The sequence below is a fragment of the Thamnophis sirtalis genome, unplaced genomic scaffold, assembly GCF_051295495.1.
Source record: "Thamnophis sirtalis isolate CommonGarterSnake01/CBP01778 unplaced genomic scaffold, rThaSir2_p1.2 scaffold_6, whole genome shotgun sequence".
NCBI classification, from domain to species: domain Eukaryota; kingdom Metazoa; phylum Chordata; class Lepidosauria; order Squamata; family Natricidae; genus Thamnophis; species Thamnophis sirtalis.
In genome coordinates this window covers 110,125,419-110,148,114 of record NW_028261386.1, presented here as the reverse complement: position 1 = coordinate 110,148,114, position 22,696 = coordinate 110,125,419, and the positions used below count along the sequence as shown (strand labels likewise).

Below are 22,696 nucleotides of genomic sequence, written 5' to 3'. Positions count from 1 at the left end.
GTCATCCCTTTTGTCTGAACTATTCTTGCCTTTTGGCAGCTCTGCACATGTGCGCACTGGGAACAGGCACTCCTGTTCCTCTGCCTTGCTGATGTCTGACTGGATGCTCCGGAGGCAGCACATAACTCCCAGATGGCCCTAGCCCCGTCTCTGCCTCTGACACAGAGCCCTCATCCGAGCCTTCCTCAGACTCAAGGACTGGCTCATGTTCCTACCCAACCCCCTCACTGTCCGACTCTGCTGCCATGTCTGCAGGCTGCTGGTTGACCACAACACTGGAAGATGTGTTTGGCTCTCACTTAGCTGGCCCTCATCCAATAAAGCAGTTCTTAATATGGAATTTTGAATGTCATGACCACATTACCATCGAGAAGATTTTCTACCTTCTCTTTTAAGGCCTATAAAAACTCCAGCTGTGTCAGTCACTGGACAGCATTTTGGAACATCAAACATGTGCTGCTGAGTCCAGATAATAAATGATGGAGAAAGTTTTGTTGGATGACAGTTTGCTTAGCACCACCAATCCACTCCTCGAACTGCTCAGGCAGGGAATGATGTGTGTGTTCTCATCTCATGTAAGGTAGTAATGAGACACAATGGGCTCAACTATTATTCTTTATAAATTGTCAAAGAGTGCCCTAGAAAGTAAATAGGTACCTGAGTTCGGAGAATTTCACTTTTTGACAACTGCATGTCGCCTGTCAACTCTTTCACCATGATGCCCAGTGGTTCCAGACGTTTGCTGAAATAATTTGTCATTTCAGCTGCCAATGCCTTCATAGGAGCAACGTAAACTATCTGCAATGAAAAAGACGCTAGATTGATACATGAGCAAAATGTTCAACCCTGAATATTCATACCAATCATAATTTATGTTTTAAAAAAATGAAACTGAACACATACACAGCAAGAAAATTAATAGCAGCATGTGTATTTTGGTTATTTTCAGTATAAATGCTTTTAAACAAAACAATGTATTTTGTTTATAAAGGTCTATCATTTTGAACATTGGTTCTGCACCTAAGTTAAATATATTTTCAACTCTTTTCACACAGGCAAGCAACACTTCCAGAACCAAAAAAGGAATTGCAAACCAGCAGTCAACTAAATCAACACGCATTGTAGCTGTATGTATTGGAGAAAACAAGAGGTCTTTGAAAATTTCTCAGATTCATATAAATATGACAATCATATACGAAGCTCTGTCAAACTACTTCACTGAATTCCTACCTTAAATTCATCCTTTTTGATAACGCCCTGCTGAACGTGCTGACGGATTTCATGCAAAACTGTTAACATGGCAATGTTAGTTTTTCCGGCCCCAGTAGGTGCACATATTAGCATATTCTCATTTGTGTTATAGGCAGTTTCAAAAACAATGGATTGGATTCGGTTTAATTGTTTCATGCCTTTGAAAGCAAGTTGTCCAATCTGCAAGGAAAATTCAGAAAGAGAAAAAAAAGCATTGCAATTAAACAATGAATGGAATAGTTACTGATGGGCAAAAATACTAGTATGCAAATAGAAGCAGATATCTCTGAACAAAAAATGTATTATCATTTATTGACCAAGCACTGAACAACATTTATTTTTATTGTGAGGCATGGGAACTTTCAATTTAATCTGACATTTCAAAATATTTCTTCAGCTTTTCTTCTTGAAAGAACTTTCATAGGATCCATTCATCTCTTCTATGTTGCTTTCTTAATTCATCTCTATGTCATCATCCTCACTTATAGTAAATGCCCAACAATTATCTAATCCCTTTTAAAGATTTTTGTTCCTCGTATCCAATTCAGTTGCTCTTGCATGCTATTTTTTATTATATTTATATAAACACACATGCACACAAACTTTATGCTTCACTTCTCTATCAGCATTTGTGGAACACTTCAGCTGACTGTTATCTGCAGTTCAGCGGTTCAAATCTCACCGGTTCAAGGTTGACGCAGCCTTCCATCCTTTCGAGGTGGGTGAAATGAGGACCCAGACTGTGGGGGCGATATGCTGACTCTGTAAACCGCTTAGAGAGGGCTGAAAGCCCTATGAAGCGGTATATAAGTCTAACTGCTATTGCTATTGCCAAAACAAACAGAAAATACTGGAGTAATCCCCAAGGATTTTGATCCCTCTTCCCTCCTGGGCACCTTGAAAGTTTAACTCATTAGATACATTCTGAAATAACCCCAGATTCCATATGTAGGTATGCACCTGCATACATGTGCATGCACACACACACACACACACACACACACACACACACACACACGAGAACTGGAATTGAAATCTCAGTTGTTGACTGAAAGAGACATTAAGCGGGACATCACAGGATTGCTTCATTCAATAACCACAATCCTGGCACTCACAGTTATTTCATTTAACAATCTTGCAGGTTGTTGTGACTTCCTGGGGGCGTGGCCTGTTGCCGAGGAGGGCTCCACCGAGCTCCTCAGAGATCTGGTCTGTATATCTAAATAAGATCATAGATAGCACCCCTTTTTGGCTAAGAAAGGGGCAGGGAGGATAGCTCCGTAGACTAGGGTCTATTCGTAAGCCACAGCCTTTTTCTTTTTTTGGCTGTGGAAGAGATTAGATCCAGCCGAAGCGGAGCTTTTATCTCCGGCCAGTTCTTCTCAGCTGCCTTTTTTTTTTGGCAGCCCCAGACAGGCTAGCCCCCCCCAGGACAAAACAAAGTTTTTTCAAGCTAGATTTGATACGGGAGGGCACCACCCCTGGGAGATTTATGCTTTTATTACTATCTTAAATACCAGCACCATTCGTCTTAAAGACTTCTTTGTTTAAATAGACTTCAAAATGGCGATTTCTCTCCGTGGATGATTACTGGATGTACTTAGCCGGGTTTATCTTCCTGCAGACCGCTCCTTAACAAAATAAACTTTTTTTTTCTTTGGAAATAGAGGGGAGCGAAGCGCTGCTTACTTGTTTATTTATTATGGCACCCAGATCAAAGAAGCGTCTTGCTACAAATGTGTCTAAAGAATTTAAAGAATCTTTTTTGGAAACACAGCCTTTGTCTCCTACGCCCTCTACTGGAGAAGTTTTAACACAGGAATATCTCTTTAAAATATTTAATGCATTTAAGCAAGAAATTGAGGAATTTGTATTGCAACTTTATGATGACCTAAAATCTAAAGTTAATCAAATGAAGGTGAATACGTTTGCAGCCGTGTCTGCCCTGTCAGATTACTCTGCTGAAATAGAGAACAAATTGGAAAGTTTGGAGAAGGTTAATTTTAATTTGACTACCAATATTCAAATTTTACAAGAAAAAATTAGAAATAACGAAGAACAGCTTATGATGCTAAATTTTGATAGGAAGGCATTTTCAATAAGAGTCAGAGGATTCAGTGAAAAGGAGCAAGAGAATTTGAAACAGACCTTTGCTGAAGCCTTCAGCCATGCGCTGGGAAGCCCGGGACTTAACTTTGATTGGCAGATTCGGAAAATCTATCGCCAGAACTCATTGATAGCGGAACAGCGACAGCTCCCGAGGGACATAATTATACATTTCTCTACAAAAGAATCTAGAAACGCGATTGTGCAAAAGTTTCATAATAACAGTCTCCGAGTTGACGACCAGGACGTGATTGTCTTCAAAGATATACCTTTCCAGATGTTGAGAGAAAGAAGGGACTACACTTTTTTAACCAAAGAGCTTAGGAGTCAACAGATTCGATACAGATGGGAGGCCCCTGCCGGCATCACGGTTACATTTGAGAATCTAAGATTTCGTCTTAACTCTGTTTTGGAGGCTCAAGATTTCTATTGTAGGATTCTGAAGGCGGGACCTCCTGACGCGCTTGGAAAAGAGGAGAGACAAGCGGAAGGAGAAAGCAAACGGCTGGCCATGCGGCTGCAAGATGGAGGGGGCAGCCCCTCCTCCCTCGGAGAAGCAGAAGAACGCAGATCGAGAATTTAGATACTTCAAAAGACTTCCTAAAGTTGAGGACTGAATGGGGGTTTGAGACCTCTCTCCGGTAGAAAAAGTGGACTAATTTTTATCAGAAGGGAAAGCTGGGTGAAACTACTTTGAGCTAGATTCTAAAGTAATGTTAGCATAAATTTGATAGTGGTTAAAAGAATGCGGAATGATTTATGTTGTTTAAACTTTGTTAGATGGGACTATTTTAAAATAGAAGGTTAACTGACTCTTGCTGAAAGTATTATTTGAATATGATCCATGCTATTTAACTTTTATTTGAAGGGAAAGTTGGTTGTAATAGTTCTGAGTTACTTTTTAAATAAACGCTAGTATAAATTTGATAGTGGTAAATATTAGACAAGCAAGAGATGAGGGTAAAATGCATGTGGAATGAACTACGCTATTTGTGGTAAATATCAGACAAGCAAGGGAAGAGGGCAAAATTTACGTTGTTTAAAGCTTATTAGAACAGGAAGCCGCTTGGGATTATCTTAAGATAACTGTAAAAAGAATGCGGAATGATTTATGTTGTTTAAACTTTGTTAGAAGGGACTACCTTAAAATAGAAGGTTAACTGACTCTTGCTGAAAGTATTATTGGAATATGTGGAATGATTCATGCTACAAATCGCTCTGAGTTATATTTTAAACAAATGTTAGTATAAATTTGATAGTGGTAAATATCAGACAAGTGGGGGATGAGGGTAAAATGCATGTGGAATGAACTAAGTTAGTTAAATCCTATTAGAAGGGGAAGTCGGTTGGAATTATCTTAAGATAGAAATTGATTCCTGTGTAAAGTAATATCTGATCTACGCTGCTTAACTTTACTAAGAAGGGGAAATCTGGTTAGATTATTTTGAATTACTGTTTGAAAAAGGGGTAAAGAAAGATCATTTACGTTGTTTAAATTTTACTAGAAGGGAAAGTTTGATTACTTGTCTGTAAAGTTATATTTGAATATATGGCATGAACCATGCTGCTTAAATCTTATTGGAAGGGATCATGAGGTTTAGGAAGGGAACGGGAGAGTCTACAGAAGATCGGGGTAAATAGCAAAGAAGTAAGAGACGAGAATAAAATATAGATAGAATGATTTATACTATTTAAGCATAGATAAAGATGGGGGGCTGAGATCAACACAAAGAGTGGTTTCTTTTTTTCTTTTTTCTCTTTTCTCTTTTCTTTTTTTCCTTTTTTTTTTCTTTCTCTGCTTTTCTTTTTCTTTTGATATATTACTTTTATTTTTTAATCCATATGTATACAAGATATTTTAGATAGAAGGTAGTGCCAGGTGTGGGCCCTGGGAAGCCGGGAGGATTAGGGATGGGGATTGTGGGGGGTGGGATGGGGGGGTGTTAACATAGTCTTAATAAGAACAAGAATGTATTTATATACGGTGGTTCTTTTTTTTTTATTATTATTATTATTATTATTATTATTATTATTATTATTATTATTATTATTTCCTTGGTTCACTTTACTTTTATTAGATCAAACAACACTCGAATAAAGGCATACACCAAGGAGGGAGGTAGAGGGAAGGAAGAGGGAGGAGTAAGGAAGGAGTAAGGGGAATGTAAGGAGTATGTAAGGAGGGTGTCTGGGGAGTAAGGGGAGAAGGAAGGTTTGAGGGGAAAGGGAAGTAGGAGCGGAGTGTTAGAGGGAGAAGGAAAGTTGGAGGGGGTAGATGGGGTGTATGGAGGATGCAAGGGTTAGGTGGGGTTGTGAGTTGTGTTTCCTTTTTATTTGTTCATTTTATTCCTTTTTTCTTTTTTTTTTCTTCTTTTCTTATAGTAAATACCCTGTGTATAAATGATTGCAAATGGAATGTGAAAATTGAAAAATTGAATAAAATATTTTATAAAAAAAAAAACAAAAACAATCTTGCAGGTTGTTAAGTGGATGGAGTCCCAAGTAAGGACCCATTCTCACAGTGCTTCGAAAGCCTCATTCTACAAATTATGTGAGGCTTGCGGAATAGCAGGAGACAGCTTTGAAAGTCTGGTGTGGCCATGCATTATTTCAGATAGGCTGCGCAGGCCTTTCAGCAGCAGGAGAAAAATGTCTGAATGTATACGGGGTCCGGCAATCTTAGGGAATGCTGGATGACAGTGTGGGGGGAATCGGTGTCAACCATCCTGTTGGCATATGCAACAAAAGAAACGCCTGGGACATTATTTTACCAAGGGTATAACTTTACTGATACATTCATGCAGGCACAGAAGAAGTGAAGCTAGCCCTGAGGTTTTCATATGACAAAAAGGCTAGTTAATTTCTCCTTTTCTCCATTTGAGACACCCATAATCCACTGTCCACCAATCCAATATGTTCTTTTTATTTTGGGGAAATGGTCTGTGCCTCTGGAATGTTCCCATCGCACGGGCTTGAAGTATCAGGATCTTCTCAGGCTGCAAACGGTTCACATAAATTCCTCACCTCTCTTCCAGGTCCCAATACATTCCAAGCATTCTCCTCCCCACTCCCTTCGTTTCTGTTGCTAAACTGTGAGTAGAGGCACATTAGAGTCAGCTTTGCCATTGGGCCTTAGAGAATAGTGTGAAGTAGCATTTCTCAATGGCAGTGGTGGTGCTAGGGCTGATGTTGAGGGCAGTGGAAACTGGTTGAGACTGCTGAAGGCCTTGGGCCCGTATTCAAGGTGTAATCTCAGTGCTAAAAGAGAGTGCTGCTATGCAAAGTGGCCTAGGTTAGATGGGGAAGATACACAGGTAAGGGGAGTGGCAACACCCTCGTGATGAAAAGTGTAGGCAGTCTGCCAATCGCCTGAATTTTTATCACATAACACTGAGGGTGCTGCAGTGGCTGTAACTGCAGACACAGGTTATAAGTCCCTTCATTCACTGCTTTGTAAGTCTGAACGGTTGCTGAACAAATGGTCACAAGCCAAGGACTACCCTTGTATCCACTTCACATCGTTTACTTTTTTTATAAAGCTTTAACCATTTTCCACCATAATTCTTGCAAACTGCAGATCCTAGCACCTGGTCTATGATCTCTGTGTATTTCTCACAAAAGAAGGAAAAGAAATTGAACAATGGAAAATAGAACCATTTCAATTTGGCTTGTTACAAAGTACTGCCCAAAAGCTTATTTCAGAAGTACCATCTGTCAGTATGAAACTGTCTGGAATTTAACTTTGGGTAGCCAGTGATGTGCAGTAGTTAAATGTCACAGGGCCTAGGCGACTATAATTCAAAATCCCTATCATGAATCTTCCAGATTTATATGTATATCATATACTCTCTTTCAACCTATTCCATCGTTTATGAAAAAAGAAATGCAGTTGTGTATTGGTCTCTTACATTATGTGCAATTAAAAAGGCAGACAGTAAAATCCAACAGCTAACAGTGTCTGTACAATATGAAGCTTTCTAGGTTTTTTAAAACCCTTTAAAAAAATATAAAATAAGAGCAAAAACCCCATAATACACTAAAACCATAATTAAACAAAACAATACTTAAACAAAAATAATAATGGAAACCAAGAAATAAAAGATAAAGTTAAAAAAAGCAAATAAGCTCAGTGGTAAAACTCTATTTCTGGATTCTGTACCTGAGAAAGAATTTGAGTATGCATCAGCTATACTGAAACCAAATGCTAATTCAATGTACTATAATGAAATTATGGTTTTTATATATTTAAATAAATGTAATAACCTATTAAATCACTGGATAACCTATTGGCATAAGAGGTTGCACTTGGACTTAAAGAATACTTGGAGAGACATTAATATTACTTAGTTGATGCCTAAGAGAATATGACTACTTGCTTTATTTGATTCTGGCATCCATAGAACAACATATTGACAAAAAGAAACCTTGACTAGTGAACAGTTAACATTTCTAGATCATGACAAGGCTTGGAAAAAGCTAATTAACCACCCTCCAGCTAATCATATGAATACAGCCAACCTGTTGGGCTCTGTTATGCTAGATGAAAACAGCCCTGCTGCTTGTGTTGCAAAAACAGTGATGCACTCCAATCTTTTCTCTATGCCATTCTTAACAACTACTACTGTGTAGGAAAACCTGGGGCTTAAAACAATAGAAATGACAAATTGAAACACAAACATTAAAAATAGAAAGCAAAAGCATATTGAGTTGCTTTTAAACCTGTTTTAAAACCTATCGACCTCCTTTTTGAGAAGACCCAACAGCCAGCCTTTCTCCTGCTCTACATTTACTTCAGTTGTAGGACAAACTTCATTTCATTCTTTAGAAGAAAAACCCACAAGGGACAAGCGCAGCTCAAGCTCATGAGATCTAGAAAGGAAAAGGTGGTCAACCTGATATCCCCCAGATCATTTTCAATACAAAAGACCCAGAGTCCCAGCCTACAGGTGAATTGAAGTTTAGAGTATTCAGAGGGCAACAGGTTGTGTTATCCTTCTGTAAGGTCTCAGATCACATTCTCAATAAAAAGGGAAGAAAGGAAAATACCTTCATAGCATCTGTGACATAAGTGAGCACATTGCTATCACACTGTCTTTTCTAAAAGAAAGACAGACAGCTCAAAGCGCTTCTCAACTCTAGTGGGGACTAGATCACTGCATAGCTGGAGGTCATCCAAGAAAAGGGGAAGGCAGGTCACATCTCAAAGACAGATGCATATTCCATTAAGATAGCAAAATTGTAGCCAACTGAACATATACACTTCTCTGTTTGATCAAAGCAAGGGCAAATGTAAGGCCAAAAGTCTGATTTTTTTAAGATAGACATTGAAACAGTGGCATTTCTCTCATAGTTTACAATTTTAAATTTTCAAGTGCATTTTTGTGGCATTATATTTCCTTTGTTTTACCTGCCTATTGAGTTCAAAATTAAAGATATAAACTGTGTTGCTGCAAATACAAGTATAATTATGTGAGATAGAGGCAATGTGGAAAAATAACTCACAGTAAGAGTAATGTGCAAGATATATCTTAGAGAGGCATTTTGGTATCCAAGAAAATCTAGTAGCAAGAATATTATTTCAATATTTTTGTTTTACCACCCAATCTAAAACATTCAGTTACTTTTTCCCATCCTAGAATAATTTCCCATATATCTAGATAAATTAGTACCGTATTTTCACGACTATAAGCCGCACTAAAAATCCTAAAATTTGATCAAAAACCGGCAGTGCAGCTTATAACCCGGTGCGCTTTATATATGGAAAAAGATCGAAAATCTCTCCCTCCCGATTTTACGCTCAAACTTGAAACTCGCAAGCGAATGACCGCGAGCAGGCACGCACACGTCCCTTGGGTCTCTCCCTCCCTCCTTAGCCAGGAGGCACCAAACTGCGCCCAGCCATCCTCACTTCGTCTTGGTTAAGGGTGGGAGTGTCTGAGACGCCGCTGGGAGAATGTCCACTTCGGGTTGCCGGGACAGCAAATTTCAAGGAAAAACGCAGCTGCTGGAATCGGTGCACCACTGAAAGTTCTCTGGTCTGGCTGCACCCGAGCTGGTGAAGCGCCCTTGCGATCGGAGCAATCGCGCGGCTCACCTGCACTGGCTGTCTCCCTGGCGATAGGCGGGCGGTTGCGAGCACTCCATCAGCTTGGGTGCAGCCTGACCGGAGCCCTTTCTCTTCTCAGAAATGTCTTCTCAGTGGAGCTATAGCAGCCTGCATGCCCCTTTCAGGTACTTTGACACCCCCCCCCGGGAGGGAGGGGGCCAGCCAGAGGGGCATAAAGGGAGCCGCAGCTTCTCTGTGAATGGAGGGGAAAGAGTTCGGCTTCTCTCTGCCATTTAAAGGCTGCAGCAGGGAGAATCCCAACTTTTTTCCTCTCCCTCCATTCAGAACGAAACTGCTCCAGCCTCCCCCACCCCCACGTTGCCCAGTAACCCTAACCTTCGCGCTCTTCTCTGCGTTCTCCTCGGGATTGCAATAGATGTCCAGAAGCGGCTTTTGGGGCTAATGGGGATTGGATTTCCAGCTCGATAGCCCCTGCCGCTTCTGGACGTCTATTGCAGTTGTGAGGAGCCGAGGAGAGTGCGGAGAAGAGCGCAAAGGTTCTTGGCGCTCCGGGAAGCGGGAGAGGCGCGCGGTTTGGTTTATCCTCCCTGGATGTCGCAGTAGCAGCCCCAAACTCACCGATCTCAGTGTTTTTCGCATCGGGGTGTGCTGCAAGAGGGAATGAGTGAAGAGTGAAGACCTTTTCCAGCCAGCGCAAAGGACTCCCCCGGACTTTTTTTGCTGAGCACAGGGCGACGGGCCCGCACCTCCACCACCAGCAATCCGGAAAGGTCTTCACTCACTCTCTCTTGCAGCATGCCCCGATGCGAAAAACACAGAGATCAGTGCGCTTGGGGCTGCTGCTGCGACATCCAGGGAGGATAAACCAAGCCGTGCGCCTCTCCCAGCTGCTTTCGCGGCTTCCTGGAGCGCCAAGAACCTTCGCGCTCTTCTCCGCTCCTCGCGACTGCAACAGATGTCCAAAAGCGTCGGGAAACGTGCGGCTTATAACCCGGTGCACTTTATATATGGAAAAAGTTTGAAAAATTAACGTTAACTGATACTGCGGCTTATAATCCGGTGCGGCTTTTGGTCGTGAAAATACGGTACATTGCAATGTACTAATTTAAACATATACAGCAGAATAGGAAACTTGAGGCCTTACACGTCGTCAAACTATAATTCCCAATAAACCCGCCCAGCATGCTCAATAGTGGGAGATGTTGTTATACTTTTGGAAAATCTGGATAAGTTGCAAGTTCCTTTCCTTTGATATAGATCGCATTATGAGATATTGTTATTATTTCACCTTTTTGTATAATTCTGCATAAAAATCATCTGAAGATATTCTACCCTTAATGGCTAATTAAGGAGATTATGATAACAGTTTGCTTGTCTATCATGACACTCAGCATTAACATAAATGGACTTAATTCAGCAAATAAAAGAAAGAAAATATTTCACAAACTAGGGGAATTAAAATTGGATATAATTTGTTTACAAGAAGTGCATATTCAAAAGCAACATGAATACTTTTTAAGGCAACCAAAGCTGGGGAAAACGTTTACTTCATTGGTAACCTGTAAGAAAAGATCCTTTATATTAAAGATACAATCCCAGTGGAACAAATTTATACAGATGACGATGAAAGAATTTTGATGGTGGAAATTATGGATAATAATAAGAAAATGCTCCTAATAGCAATCTATGTGCCTAATGATAAGCAATATGAATTCTACAGAAAATTACATAGGAAAATAATGGATTTGGATTACTTAAATATTTGCATGATGGCGGATTTTAATGGAATTGTAGATAAGAATATGGACTATAACTCACAAAAAACATCAGTCAAATAGAAAGATACTCCCTAAATCCTTTTTTAAAATGATCTATGAGATAGGTTTAAAGGATGTTTGGAGAGAGAAATCCTACTAAAAAACAATATACTTTTTATTCAAACAGACATTTATCTTACTCTAGAATCGATATGATATGGGTAGCGACTGAATCGGCCTATAACATACAGGAAATTGAGATTGAAACAAGTACCTGGGCAGACCACAACCCAATGATAATTAAATGGAAAGGACAAAGAAAAAGATCTAGGTGGACATTAAACAACACTATATTAAAAGAGAAAGACTTTGTACAGAAAATGGAAAAGGAATTGGCTTTTTTCTTTAAAGAAAATAGAAGAGGAGACATCAATGCAGAACCTCTGGGACACAATGAAGGCCTATACCAGAAGCCTGATAATTGACTACACAAGGAAGAGAAATATAAAGAAAAGACAAAGGACTTGACAATGAATATAAGGGTTTTATAAGGTCTTGAAAAAGAACTACAGAACTCCCCACAAAAGAAGGACATTAAAGTAAGAATGGATACGATTAAACACAAAATTGGGTTAATGGAAAAAGAGGAATTAGCCCAAAAAATTAGGGTTGCTAAACAGAATTACTTTGAAAATGCTAATAAACCAGGCAGATGGTTGGCATACAAACTGAGAAAAGAGAGAGATTCAAAGAAGATATTGCAGTTAATGGATGATCAAGGGCAAACTTGTTATGGGAATGAAGAGAAGAAAAAAATTATACAAGATTATTACTGTAAACTATATGATCATGAGAATACAGAAGAGGCAGGAGTGAAACAATACAGGAAGTCAACTTACCTTAGATACCCAAAGAAACTGTAACAATGCTAGAAGGCAAAATAACTATGATGGAGCTAACCGAGGCACTTAAAAAACAAAAGTACGGGAAGGCCCCAGGCCCGGATAGGCTACCAGTGGAATTTTATAAGACCCTGAAGGAATCATTGTCTCTCCCATTATTAGAAGTTGTGAATGAGGTGACGTCAGAGAGGAGAATATCCAAAACATGGTCAGAAGCATATATTTCACTTTTACCAAAGGAGGAGGGCGATTTACTACAAATTAAGAATTACAGACAAATCTCCCTGTTAAATTCAGATTATGTTATTTGCTTCAATATTAGCAGAACAATTTAAAAAATACTTAAGTGGTTTCATTCATTCTGATCAAAATGGGTTTCTGCCAAAGAGACAAATTAAAGATAATATGAGGATAATCTTAGACACTTTGGAATATTATGAGGCTCATTCTCAAAAACAAATGGCATTGATGTTTTTGGGTGCTCAGAAGGCATTTGACAACGTGAATTGGTGCTTTATGCTGTTATAACTGGAACAGATGGGCTTTGGTGATACAAACTATATATTATAAACAAACTATACAAACTATATATTATAAACAAACAGCTAAGATAATGATAAATGGAGATCTGACAGAATCTATTGAAATAAAGAAAGGGACGAGACAAGGTTGCCCATTATCACCATTATTTTTTGTCTTAATGTTAGAAGTTTTAAATAGAAAGGTCAGAGAAGGAAAAGAAATAAAAGGAATGAAAATCAAAAAGGAAGAATACAAGCTACAAGCATTCACAAATGACTTTGTCTTCATTCTAGAAGATCCATTAGAAACAGCACCTAAATTGATAGAAAGAATAGAAGAATATGGAAAAGTAGCAAGATTAAAAATAAATAAAGGCAAAACAAAGATCTTGACAAAGAATATGTCAACAAGACAAAAAAAAGAGTTGGCGGAAACCTTGGAGATGCAAGTTACAAACAGGGTTAAATATTTGGGAATATATTTAACAGCAAGATGCAGCGCTTTTAAAGACAATAATTACTATAAACTCAAACAACAGATTACGATGAACCTGAAGAAATGGGAAAATCTATAACTTTCGATGATAGGGAGAATATCTACAATTAAAATGAATATTCTATCTAGAATTTTATATCTGTTCCAGACGATTCCAATTAGATTAGGGAAGGAATATTTTGATGACTTAAATAAAATGGTGTTGAAGTACATATGGCAGGGGGAAAAGCAAGAATAAAACTAAAATTGTTACAAGATGCAAGAACAAGAGGAAGATTGGGCCTGCCCAATTGGGAACTATATCACCAGGCAGCAAGTTTGATGTGGGTTAAAGAATGGATAACACTAAGGAATACCAGATTATTGATTCTTGAAGGACATGATCTATTGTTAGGATGACATGTCTTTTTATGGTACAAGGGAACTAAAACACAGGGGTATTTTAGAAGACATTACCTACGGGAGGCTTCGCTACTAAATTGGGAGAAGATTAAAAGACAATATTATTTAAAAATTCCAGTCTGGCTATCAATTATCGAAGCTTTTTCATACGCAATAATATACAAAAAGGAACAAACAGTTAGATAAGGTGAAATATTGAATGCAGAGAGTGAACTTAAATCTATGCAAGATCTGTAAAAGGAAGGTATAAAGATGAACTGGTTTTCATATGTGCAAATACAATCAAGATATGACAATGACGATAAAGAGGAAGTTTTTTTTGATAAAATGATTGAGTTAGATAAAATTTTGATGGGTACTGATGAAAAAGTAATTAAAAAACTTTATGGACACTAACTAGAGGTTAAGTTAGAAGAAGAACAAGTTAAAGGAACTATGATAGCTTGGGGAAAAATTTCGGGCATGGGATTGAATTAGAGAAGTGGCAGAAATTGTGGTCTCAAAATTACAAAATGACAATGTCAACAGCATATAAGGAAAATTTGTATAAGATGTTTTACAGGTGGCATCTTTTCCCAACGAGAATAGTAAGAATGTTCAAGAATAAATCAGAAAAGTGTTGGAAATGTCATCAGATACCGGATTCATATTACCATATGTGGTAGACTTGCACAGCAGCTAAAAGTTATTGGACTAAGATCCACACGTGGTTAGAGAAACTGACACAAAAACGCATAGACTTTAAACCAGAGACTTTTTTTACTGGGAATTATACCAGAAATATATAATAGAGACTTGAAATATTTGATTGTAAATGATTTAACAGCAGCTAGAATCGTATTTGCAAAAAATTGGAAAAATGAGAAAATACCAACACAGAAGGAAATTATTCAAAAAATTATGGAATGTGCGGAAATGAGTAAATTGACATTTGAAATTAGAGAACAAGAAGATGAACAATTTTACAAGGTTTGGGATTTGTTTTATCAATGGTTAGATAAAAAATCATGGTAATGGAAAAAGTGGGAGAACTTTTTACATTTTAAGAATAATAAAATGATATATGCAATACTATAAGTATTTAGCACTGTTAAACAGATTAGAAGGATGTAATGGAATAATATTGTATGTATGATTTCAATATATAGAATATTTTGTTTAAAACGCAGAAATAATAATTAGAGTTGAACTATTGATGCAAAATGATGTTTTATGTATGGATTCAATATTCAGAATATTACATTTAAAATTAAGGAATAATAATTACAGTTGAAAAATTGACATATGATAATAATAATGTAATTGTGTTTATCTAATGAACAAAATATCATTCGATATATAATTGTAAGTGGTGAGGTGACCATGGGAAGGACGCACAAAATCTTGCAACCAAATGACACTCTATATGAAATGGAAGAAGGTTGTATGTGTTTTATGTTTTTTGTTTGTTTAATATATGTATGTATGTATGTATGTATGTATGTATGTATGTATGTATGTATGTATGTATGTATGTATGTATGTATGTAGTGGCCCAGCAGGAGCCGTTGGAGCTGCCACCAGACTCTGACAGCGAGGGGCCCTATGAGTCGGCTCTGGAGGATGTGGAGGACCCTGGACAGGGTTCCGACTCTGAGCAGGGCGCAGAGAGGCTGGTTGGCCACCAGGAGGTGCCTGAGCCAGGCACCAGTGGGGAGGAGACAAGGGAGTGTGATCCTGATGTCATGCATTGGAGCAGTGGGGAGGAGACAAGGGAGTTGGTCCTGGATGCCCGGCAACGGAGAGCTAATAGGCGTAAAGAACAGTTACGCAGTTACAGGAGATAATTGCACTCAGCTGGTGGCAATTAGGCTCCTCTCAAGACTATAAAAGGAATGATTGTCCACACGCTCATCGCAGGAATCAACGTATTCACTAGAGCTGTAAAAGCTATTGTGGCTAGTTTGGCAGGCTGGATTGCTGCCAAGGTTAGCCTGTGCTGGATTGCTGCCAACGTCTAGTCTGTGCTGGATTGCTGCCAAGGTCTGGTCTGTGTGTTAATAAATCCTTGAAGTATCTTTGTCTCGGCGTGCTTTGGTGTGTGAAGAGGGGAGGTCAGAACAATATATATATCAGCAGTGCCCTTTAAAGATCACCTGCTTAGAAACAACTCTGAAGAACTGCAACTAGTTGGAAAAAAATTATGTATTCTCACATTTAACTAAGGAATGTTGTCAATTTAAGTCTCTAATTTTATTCCTGTTATAGTTCCTCAGCTATTTTAAATGTAGATTTAATGCTATTTAAACCATTACTTTAATTCTCCTTTTGTTTCTTAATTTTATTGTGTTAGATCACATTGTTAACACAACTGATGGAGGACACAGATGTAATAATTCAGAAACATAAACAGTTAAAGAGTGGATAATGTTTAAAGCTGTATATATTTTTTTAAAAGCCAGATTTGTGCATGCATAAAACATCAGAATGCTCCAGCAGATAGAAACTTTCTTGGTATTCCCCACTTGTTCATAGCACATACTTTATAGTTCACAATAGCAAATAGGCAAATAAGGAAGACAATAAATGGAATAATGACATTCACCACAGCAATGCCCAGATGTGTTGATGATACTCAGTCAGTCACCTTCCACTCAGTTCTGGAAGCCTTATTGCAGAAGGTATGTTTTCTAGGAAAGAATCCAATTTTCCTATATATGCTTTGAGTTCCTAGAAAACGTACTTTCACAGCAACAGAAGCACAAAATTGTCAGAAAATGCACTCAACTGGTGTGTATTTATTGCGCAATAAAACTGTGGAGCACAAAGGCCCAGAGTAAGATTTCCTTCTCTACAGGCATTACTAAAGGCACAGCTTCCAGCTGTTTGTGCATGAGTCACGATTAAAACCTTCAACAATCTTACCACTTTAGGGATCTCCACACACACCGAATAATGATTTTTCGGAGTACATATTTAATTTGCCTGTTCTCCTATGATGGGAGATAAACCACCTCCTTCAAGCTTGGTGCTACAATATCTATTTAACAAAAAGGGGGCAGAACTGACAAAGACTATTTTAAAGGGTAATTATAGCTGACAGAGGTAATAAACTTAACCCATCAAGGAGGAGTGAGGCAACTGTGAATACAAAGAACATTATTCCAAGAATAAACATTAATGTCATGGGCTCTGTTTTAATACAACTCGTTTTTCTCAAGTTCTTCACTTCATACAATAACTAACCAGAATAAAAGTCTATTAATAACATGTATATGTGTATGTACAAACTGGTAGAAGAATGTTATCCACCACCCTCTAGGCTTTCATCTGAATCACATGAGATAGAATCTCTTTTGCACCACTTCATCACACAAAACATGTTCTTCAACATCTCCCTTTTGAGGACATATTGAGCACTGGATTTTATTTATGCTCCATATAGCTCTAGCTACAGGGACCCCTGGTTCTAGAGTTGCCATCAGCCTTTTAGAATTGTAGTCACAGAACTCTAAACAACATCACCCAATTTAGTAGGGACAGAATCTAAAAGTAACAGACTTCAAGTTTAAGACCTGCAGAGATTTTCTAAAATAATCTATAGTATGTCGCCTTAGCAATCATTACCGTATTTTTCAGAGTATAAGACGCACCTTTTTCCCTCAAAAAAGAGGCTGAAAATCTGGGTACGTCTTATACACCGAATACAGCATTTTCCCCGCCCCTTCATCAAAATGGCCATGCATAGCTTGTAGCAGGCTTTCAGAGAGCTCCTGTGGGCTGGGGAGGGCAGAAATGAGCAAAAAATGGGACATTTGTTTGCCACCCGGCCCCCAGCAGCACTCTATAAGCTTCCATAAGGCTATGCATGCAATTTTGTTTGACAAAAAACTGGCCCGTTTTTTGGTCATTTGGCCCCCCTCCCCAGGAGCACTCTGCACCCCCCAAGGCTATTCATGCCTTTTTGGAAAAAAAAATGGGCCCGTTTTTGTGAAAAATGGGCCGCTTTTGGAAGGTTTGCAGAGTGCAAATCTCCCCCCCCCTTTGGAAAGCTCTTTAACTGATTGATGAGAATTACATTGATCAAGGGCTGTGCCAGCAGAAACACCTATCTACTGTGTTTCTCTCTATCTCTATTTCTCTCTCTCTATCCCTCTACCTACCTACCTACCTACCTACACACTCCCCCTCCCTCCTGTATTTCTCTCTCTCTCTCTCTATTTCTCTCTCTCTATCCCTCTACCTACCTACCTACCTACCTACTCTCTCTCTCTCCAAACCTACCTACTGTATTTCTCTCTCTTTCTCTCTCTCTTGATCCCTCTATCTACCTACCTACTTTTTAAAAATTTGCCTCTTCAAAACCTTGGTGCGTCTTATACTCCAGTGCATCTTATACTCTGAAAAATATGGTAGATTCTTTAAAGAAATCCTCTGGAATTTCAGGAAACCACATTGGATTTTGCTATCTGAATAGGGAGGTGGGAGGTGCAATGAGTACCAAAAATGACGAGTGTCACATAAATGTTTCCCATAAGGAATAATGTAGTAAATCCCAGGGCAACCAACACCAACAAGTTCTAGTTTATGCAGTGAGCACCAAAAATTGATGAGAACCAGTTAAACATTATTGTGTCAAAATGCGCTGAGAACCAAATTCGATGAGTTTCAAAGCAATTGAGTACCAAGCTACTACTTTATTACAATTAAATACTTAATATTCATTTTAAAATATACTTCTTGTGGCTGTAACAGCAGTGATTGGCTGGATCATATTAAACATCTATCTAATCCAAGTTCTCCTCATGGACAAACAAGATTATAAAAGTAATTACAACAAGAATAATGGTACTCTGCTGCCAATAGTTTTTCTACAGTTGGCATCCAAAGGCAAATGTGACTAAACTTTATAGCCTTGTAGTTCATGAATTTGTCTATCTCAATTTTAAAATAGTCCAACGTGATGACTAAAAGTACATCTGAGCTATGTGCAGTGATTGTTTTTGTCTACCCTGATTCTCCCAATGTTCAGTTTGACAGAATGACTTCAGAGTTCCTTTATTTTACTATACTATGTATAGTTTTATAGTTTTCTGCCATGCCCTGTACTTATTTGCCTTTTTCCTTAAGCTAATTCTTATCAAATAATGTAATATTTCTTCTCCCACCCTTTAGAGACCATTGTGGTTTCCTTAGAATTCATCCTTTTCAGTTTTAAAACTGTACAATCTCTTTCAAGTGAGGTCCTTATCACATAAAGGGACTGTGATACAGGTGGTATACTTTTAATTCCTGTTCTAAGAATTTCAAGTCTACCTTTTGCTCAGCATCCTCAGTATCAGTTGATATTTTGATCAAAATCCACACTTGAGACTTGTACATCTCAAGCTTCACAACTGCACTAAGTTGCACTAAATTGCACTAAAATGCAATTTGTTTCTTCCCCAGGCCTTACATTTTATTTTTCTGGCAATAGCAATAGCACTTAGACTTATATACCGCTTCTCAGTGCCTTACAGCCCTCCCTAAGCAGTCTAGAGTCACCATCTTGCCCCCAACAAGCTGATGTTTACCGATCTCAGAAGGATGGAAGGCTGAGTCAAACCTGAGCTGGTGAGACTCGAACTGCCAAAGTGCTGGCAGCCCACAATCAGCAGAAGTAGCCTACAGTACTGCATTCTAACCACTGAGACACAATGGCTCATAATGTAATAATGTATGTTTTTCAAACTATAGAAATTTATTTATTTACAAATTCATTATAACCAATTTGCATTGTCACATCATATGGTTTGGGGGACAAATGGCATAAATGAAATCTGTAATATATGCTCTTCTAATAGAATTAGAAGTGGCATTCTGATAGCTCCCCAAATGCCAAAATTATGCTATAATTTTTTCTGCAACCTGCTGAATAGCAGGACAGAATTTATGGCAGGTTGCTTTTTGCACATGCAAACCAAATTCATTTGAGCCTAGTTTAGCTAAAGCTTTTAGAGAAGTCGCATTTCTAATTTCTACCATTCCAACAAGCTCAATTCCTGATATCACAGCATTTAGGCGAGGTGGCTGAAGGCACCTTTTTCCCTAATTATCATCTATAAATTTGTAGGGCACATAATATGTATTCTGTTAGTGCCAAACACTGACAAAAAGAGGGCACTGCTTTATTCTTACCCAGAGCAGATTTTTAATGTGTAAAACTCAAAATAATTATCTGCTTTTGTAACTTTCGCTATGTATGCCATTTTGTCACAAAGGTTTAACTCTAGTTAATAACAGTATTCAAATTTTAGTTGTTACTTTGTAATTATATGGAAAAAGACAGTCTAAATTTCCTAAAGTAGAAATTACATAACACGAGCATTTAGAAATCATGAACTTAATTTCACAAGATACAGCCATTCTTTTTCAAATGAATGAAAACAAAGTATTCACCTTTTAAATTCCAGGAACTTTATCAAAATACATTTGCAAAGACAGTATCATATAGATGTCATTCATAGATCTTCATAATGGCTACCAATATAACCCCTTTAAATAAGTTAGTTAGGTTGTGTGAACATAGCTTACTCTAGGTTGTTCTGTAAACTATTGTTCAACTGTGGCATAACATACATTTGAACCCTTTCTATGGGTAGGGGCTAGTCCCTTGCACAATAACAAAATAATTTCCCCACATGTATATAGTGCTTATGCAACTTATTGGAACTGAAAATGCCCCCGTTTTAATTATCATTTTCTACAAAAAAAATATATGAAATCTAACCTAAAACAATATACAGAAGACACAGGGGCTTTTTTTGCATAGATTCTATATACACAGCATGTATATCTTATCCATAGACATGCAGTAAATAGCTTAATTAGTATAAAATGACTACTTTAACTAGTATAAAGTATAAATTGAAAGACATGTAGAAAAGAATGATATGTAGGAGTGTCATGGCCCCCTCAAAACCAGGTTGGAGGAGGAGTTGGAACTGGGGCTGTCTGACAGGGAAGGTACACTAGGAGCTAAGTATGACCCTGTTCTGGGACCTTCAGGCATTGGGAGAGGTTGCCAAGAGTGCGCACAATGTGATTATTTTGAGACAACCCAGGAGCAAAATATAGTAAACAGAGGTTTGTCTTTCAAATAGTAGTTTATCTACAAAGAATATATACATGCACATACTAGGCAAAGTCAGGTAAACAATCACCAACTATAGAACGGAAGTACACGTGGAGAGAGGGACGCCCTCATAGGGCATCTGTTATATAAACAGCCTTTTAAAGTCATACTAGTCCCAAAACCTTGCTGACTCATTCCTTGCCTTATATCATTATAGCAGCTGGTCAGCTCTTAAAGTATTTCCCTAACAGAGGTGGTTGACCAGACGGAGAGCTGCCTATCTGTACAGATGAAGAGGAGGATTGGCTGCTGACTGTGGTGCTGAAAGGCAGGCAATTTCCTCTGATGAGTAACAACTGTCTACTCCACTTGATCCAAGGACAAGAAGAGTGGAGCACAGAAAGTCCAGAGAAGGGCTGTAAGGCTACTCGGGAGAAGGTTGTCCCACCGCTCCTCACAAGGAACATCTGGAGGGAAATAACTTAAGGAGAAGCCTTGGGAGTTAGTCTTTGCCAGGAACAATTGTTTACTTTGGTTTATACCCACTTTGACTTGTGCCTGTTTGCTGTTTGCCTTGCTTGGAAGATTGTTTTCATATTTTGGTTTGGACCTAGCCCCTTCTCTTATGGACTGCATTTGGCCTCTGCTCCACTGGAGCTTTGGAACTGCTTCTTTTTTGTGACTTGTTTTTTGTCCTGAGGAGTGCCTTTGTATTGTGCCTGGATTATGCTTGGTGGATTGGACTTGGAAATGTAGACCTTGGCCTGTGAGCATACTCCTACTCTTTGGGCTTTCTTTGTACTACCGGGGCTGGGTTTGGGAGTCTGAGAGTGAGTAGTGTGGGGGTGGAGTCTTATCGGTTGTTGAAAGGCCTTTGGCTGAAACATTTGTTAGGAGAAATAAAGAACTCTCTAGAGGCCTGCCCTGGATTATAACAAGGAGATTGACACAATAAGAATGATCAGAACACCTTTGGGGTCAAATCCTCTGGTAATATCCAGAGCCACCACAAAATCTTAGATTAGGACAATGATTAAAGCACCTTCACTGAGACAGAAATTCCAAAGGTACATGAGAGGTTCTATATTTACTATTCTTACACGTGTTTTATAAACTGATGAGCCACAATACCTGATATAATGAAAATATTCTAAATAAAGGCTTAGTTATATCTTTTGTGTGTGTGGTGCTATTATATCAACAGGGGAAGAAGAGTCTTACTCAGCTGAATAAATCACAGAGTGTACCTTTTGTGTCTAACCGACATACAGATAAAAGGATTGGTTAAAATCAATAATTTAAATTGGGGCTTTCTGCTTGGTAATTAATATCATGGCTAAAATCAATGTAGATGATTTCCAGCCCCCAGATTCTATCAGCAAGGCCCACTTAACTGGTTTATTTAAAGTCTATATAATTGATGCTTTTCTTAAAATAAAATGCACAAGGAAATTCTCTATAGTCACCAAAACTCATATTTCTTATTTTCTACACTAGATTTGCTCAAGAGACACCCCCTGCCCCCATATAATTCCTATATTCATTTGTGGCAGATGGCTACTGTAAGGTGTACTGCCTTAAGAACCTGCACTATCTTCTCCACTACTCTGCTCTAATATGCACATAATTAGGAGTCATTTAGCAGATCACATTGCTCAACCGCAATGTTCCAGAAGATTTGTTGGCTTTTGGATTAATATGATATGCAAATATATCCATTATGATGTAGTATTCCATAAAAGCCAGACCATAATGGCTTATTCAGTAAACCATGTTTTTAAACATCTTGTCACTGTGGGTTATGAGAATTTAGCTATTGGCAGATCCAGAAGTTAAAACAATAGATTTGTGTCAGATACAGAAAGTACTTTTTTTAAAATCTATTTTGAAAGTACCAGTAGTTTATGTTAACACTGTCCTCAACAAAATTGCAACTTGAGAAAGCTGTGAATACGTTATGGCAAATACACCCTTACACCTTTCTTTCTTCCACTGATTGTATTTAGAACATTAAAAAATAATATATTGATAGAAATTATGCTTCCTCTGCCTATACTGAATGTTTATTTGATAGGATATTTATACAATTTTGTTCCTAAAA

The 22,696-nt window shown here is 38.3% G+C and overlaps 1 protein-coding gene across 1 annotated transcript in view; it reads right to left on the bottom strand.

Annotated features, from left to right (window-relative positions):
• The window catches only part of ASCC3 (activating signal cointegrator 1 complex subunit 3), a 223,966-nt gene that overhangs the window by 167,480 nt on the left and 33,790 nt on the right, over nt 1-22,696 (bottom strand). The window contains exons 9-10 of the mRNA XM_087718718.1: nt 1,231-1,431; nt 658-798 (exon numbers count right to left, since the gene is read on the bottom strand). Of these exons, the coding sequence (XP_087574844.1) occupies nt 658-798; nt 1,231-1,431 (342 nt within the window). The remainder of the gene's footprint in view (nt 1-657; nt 799-1,230; nt 1,432-22,696) is intronic.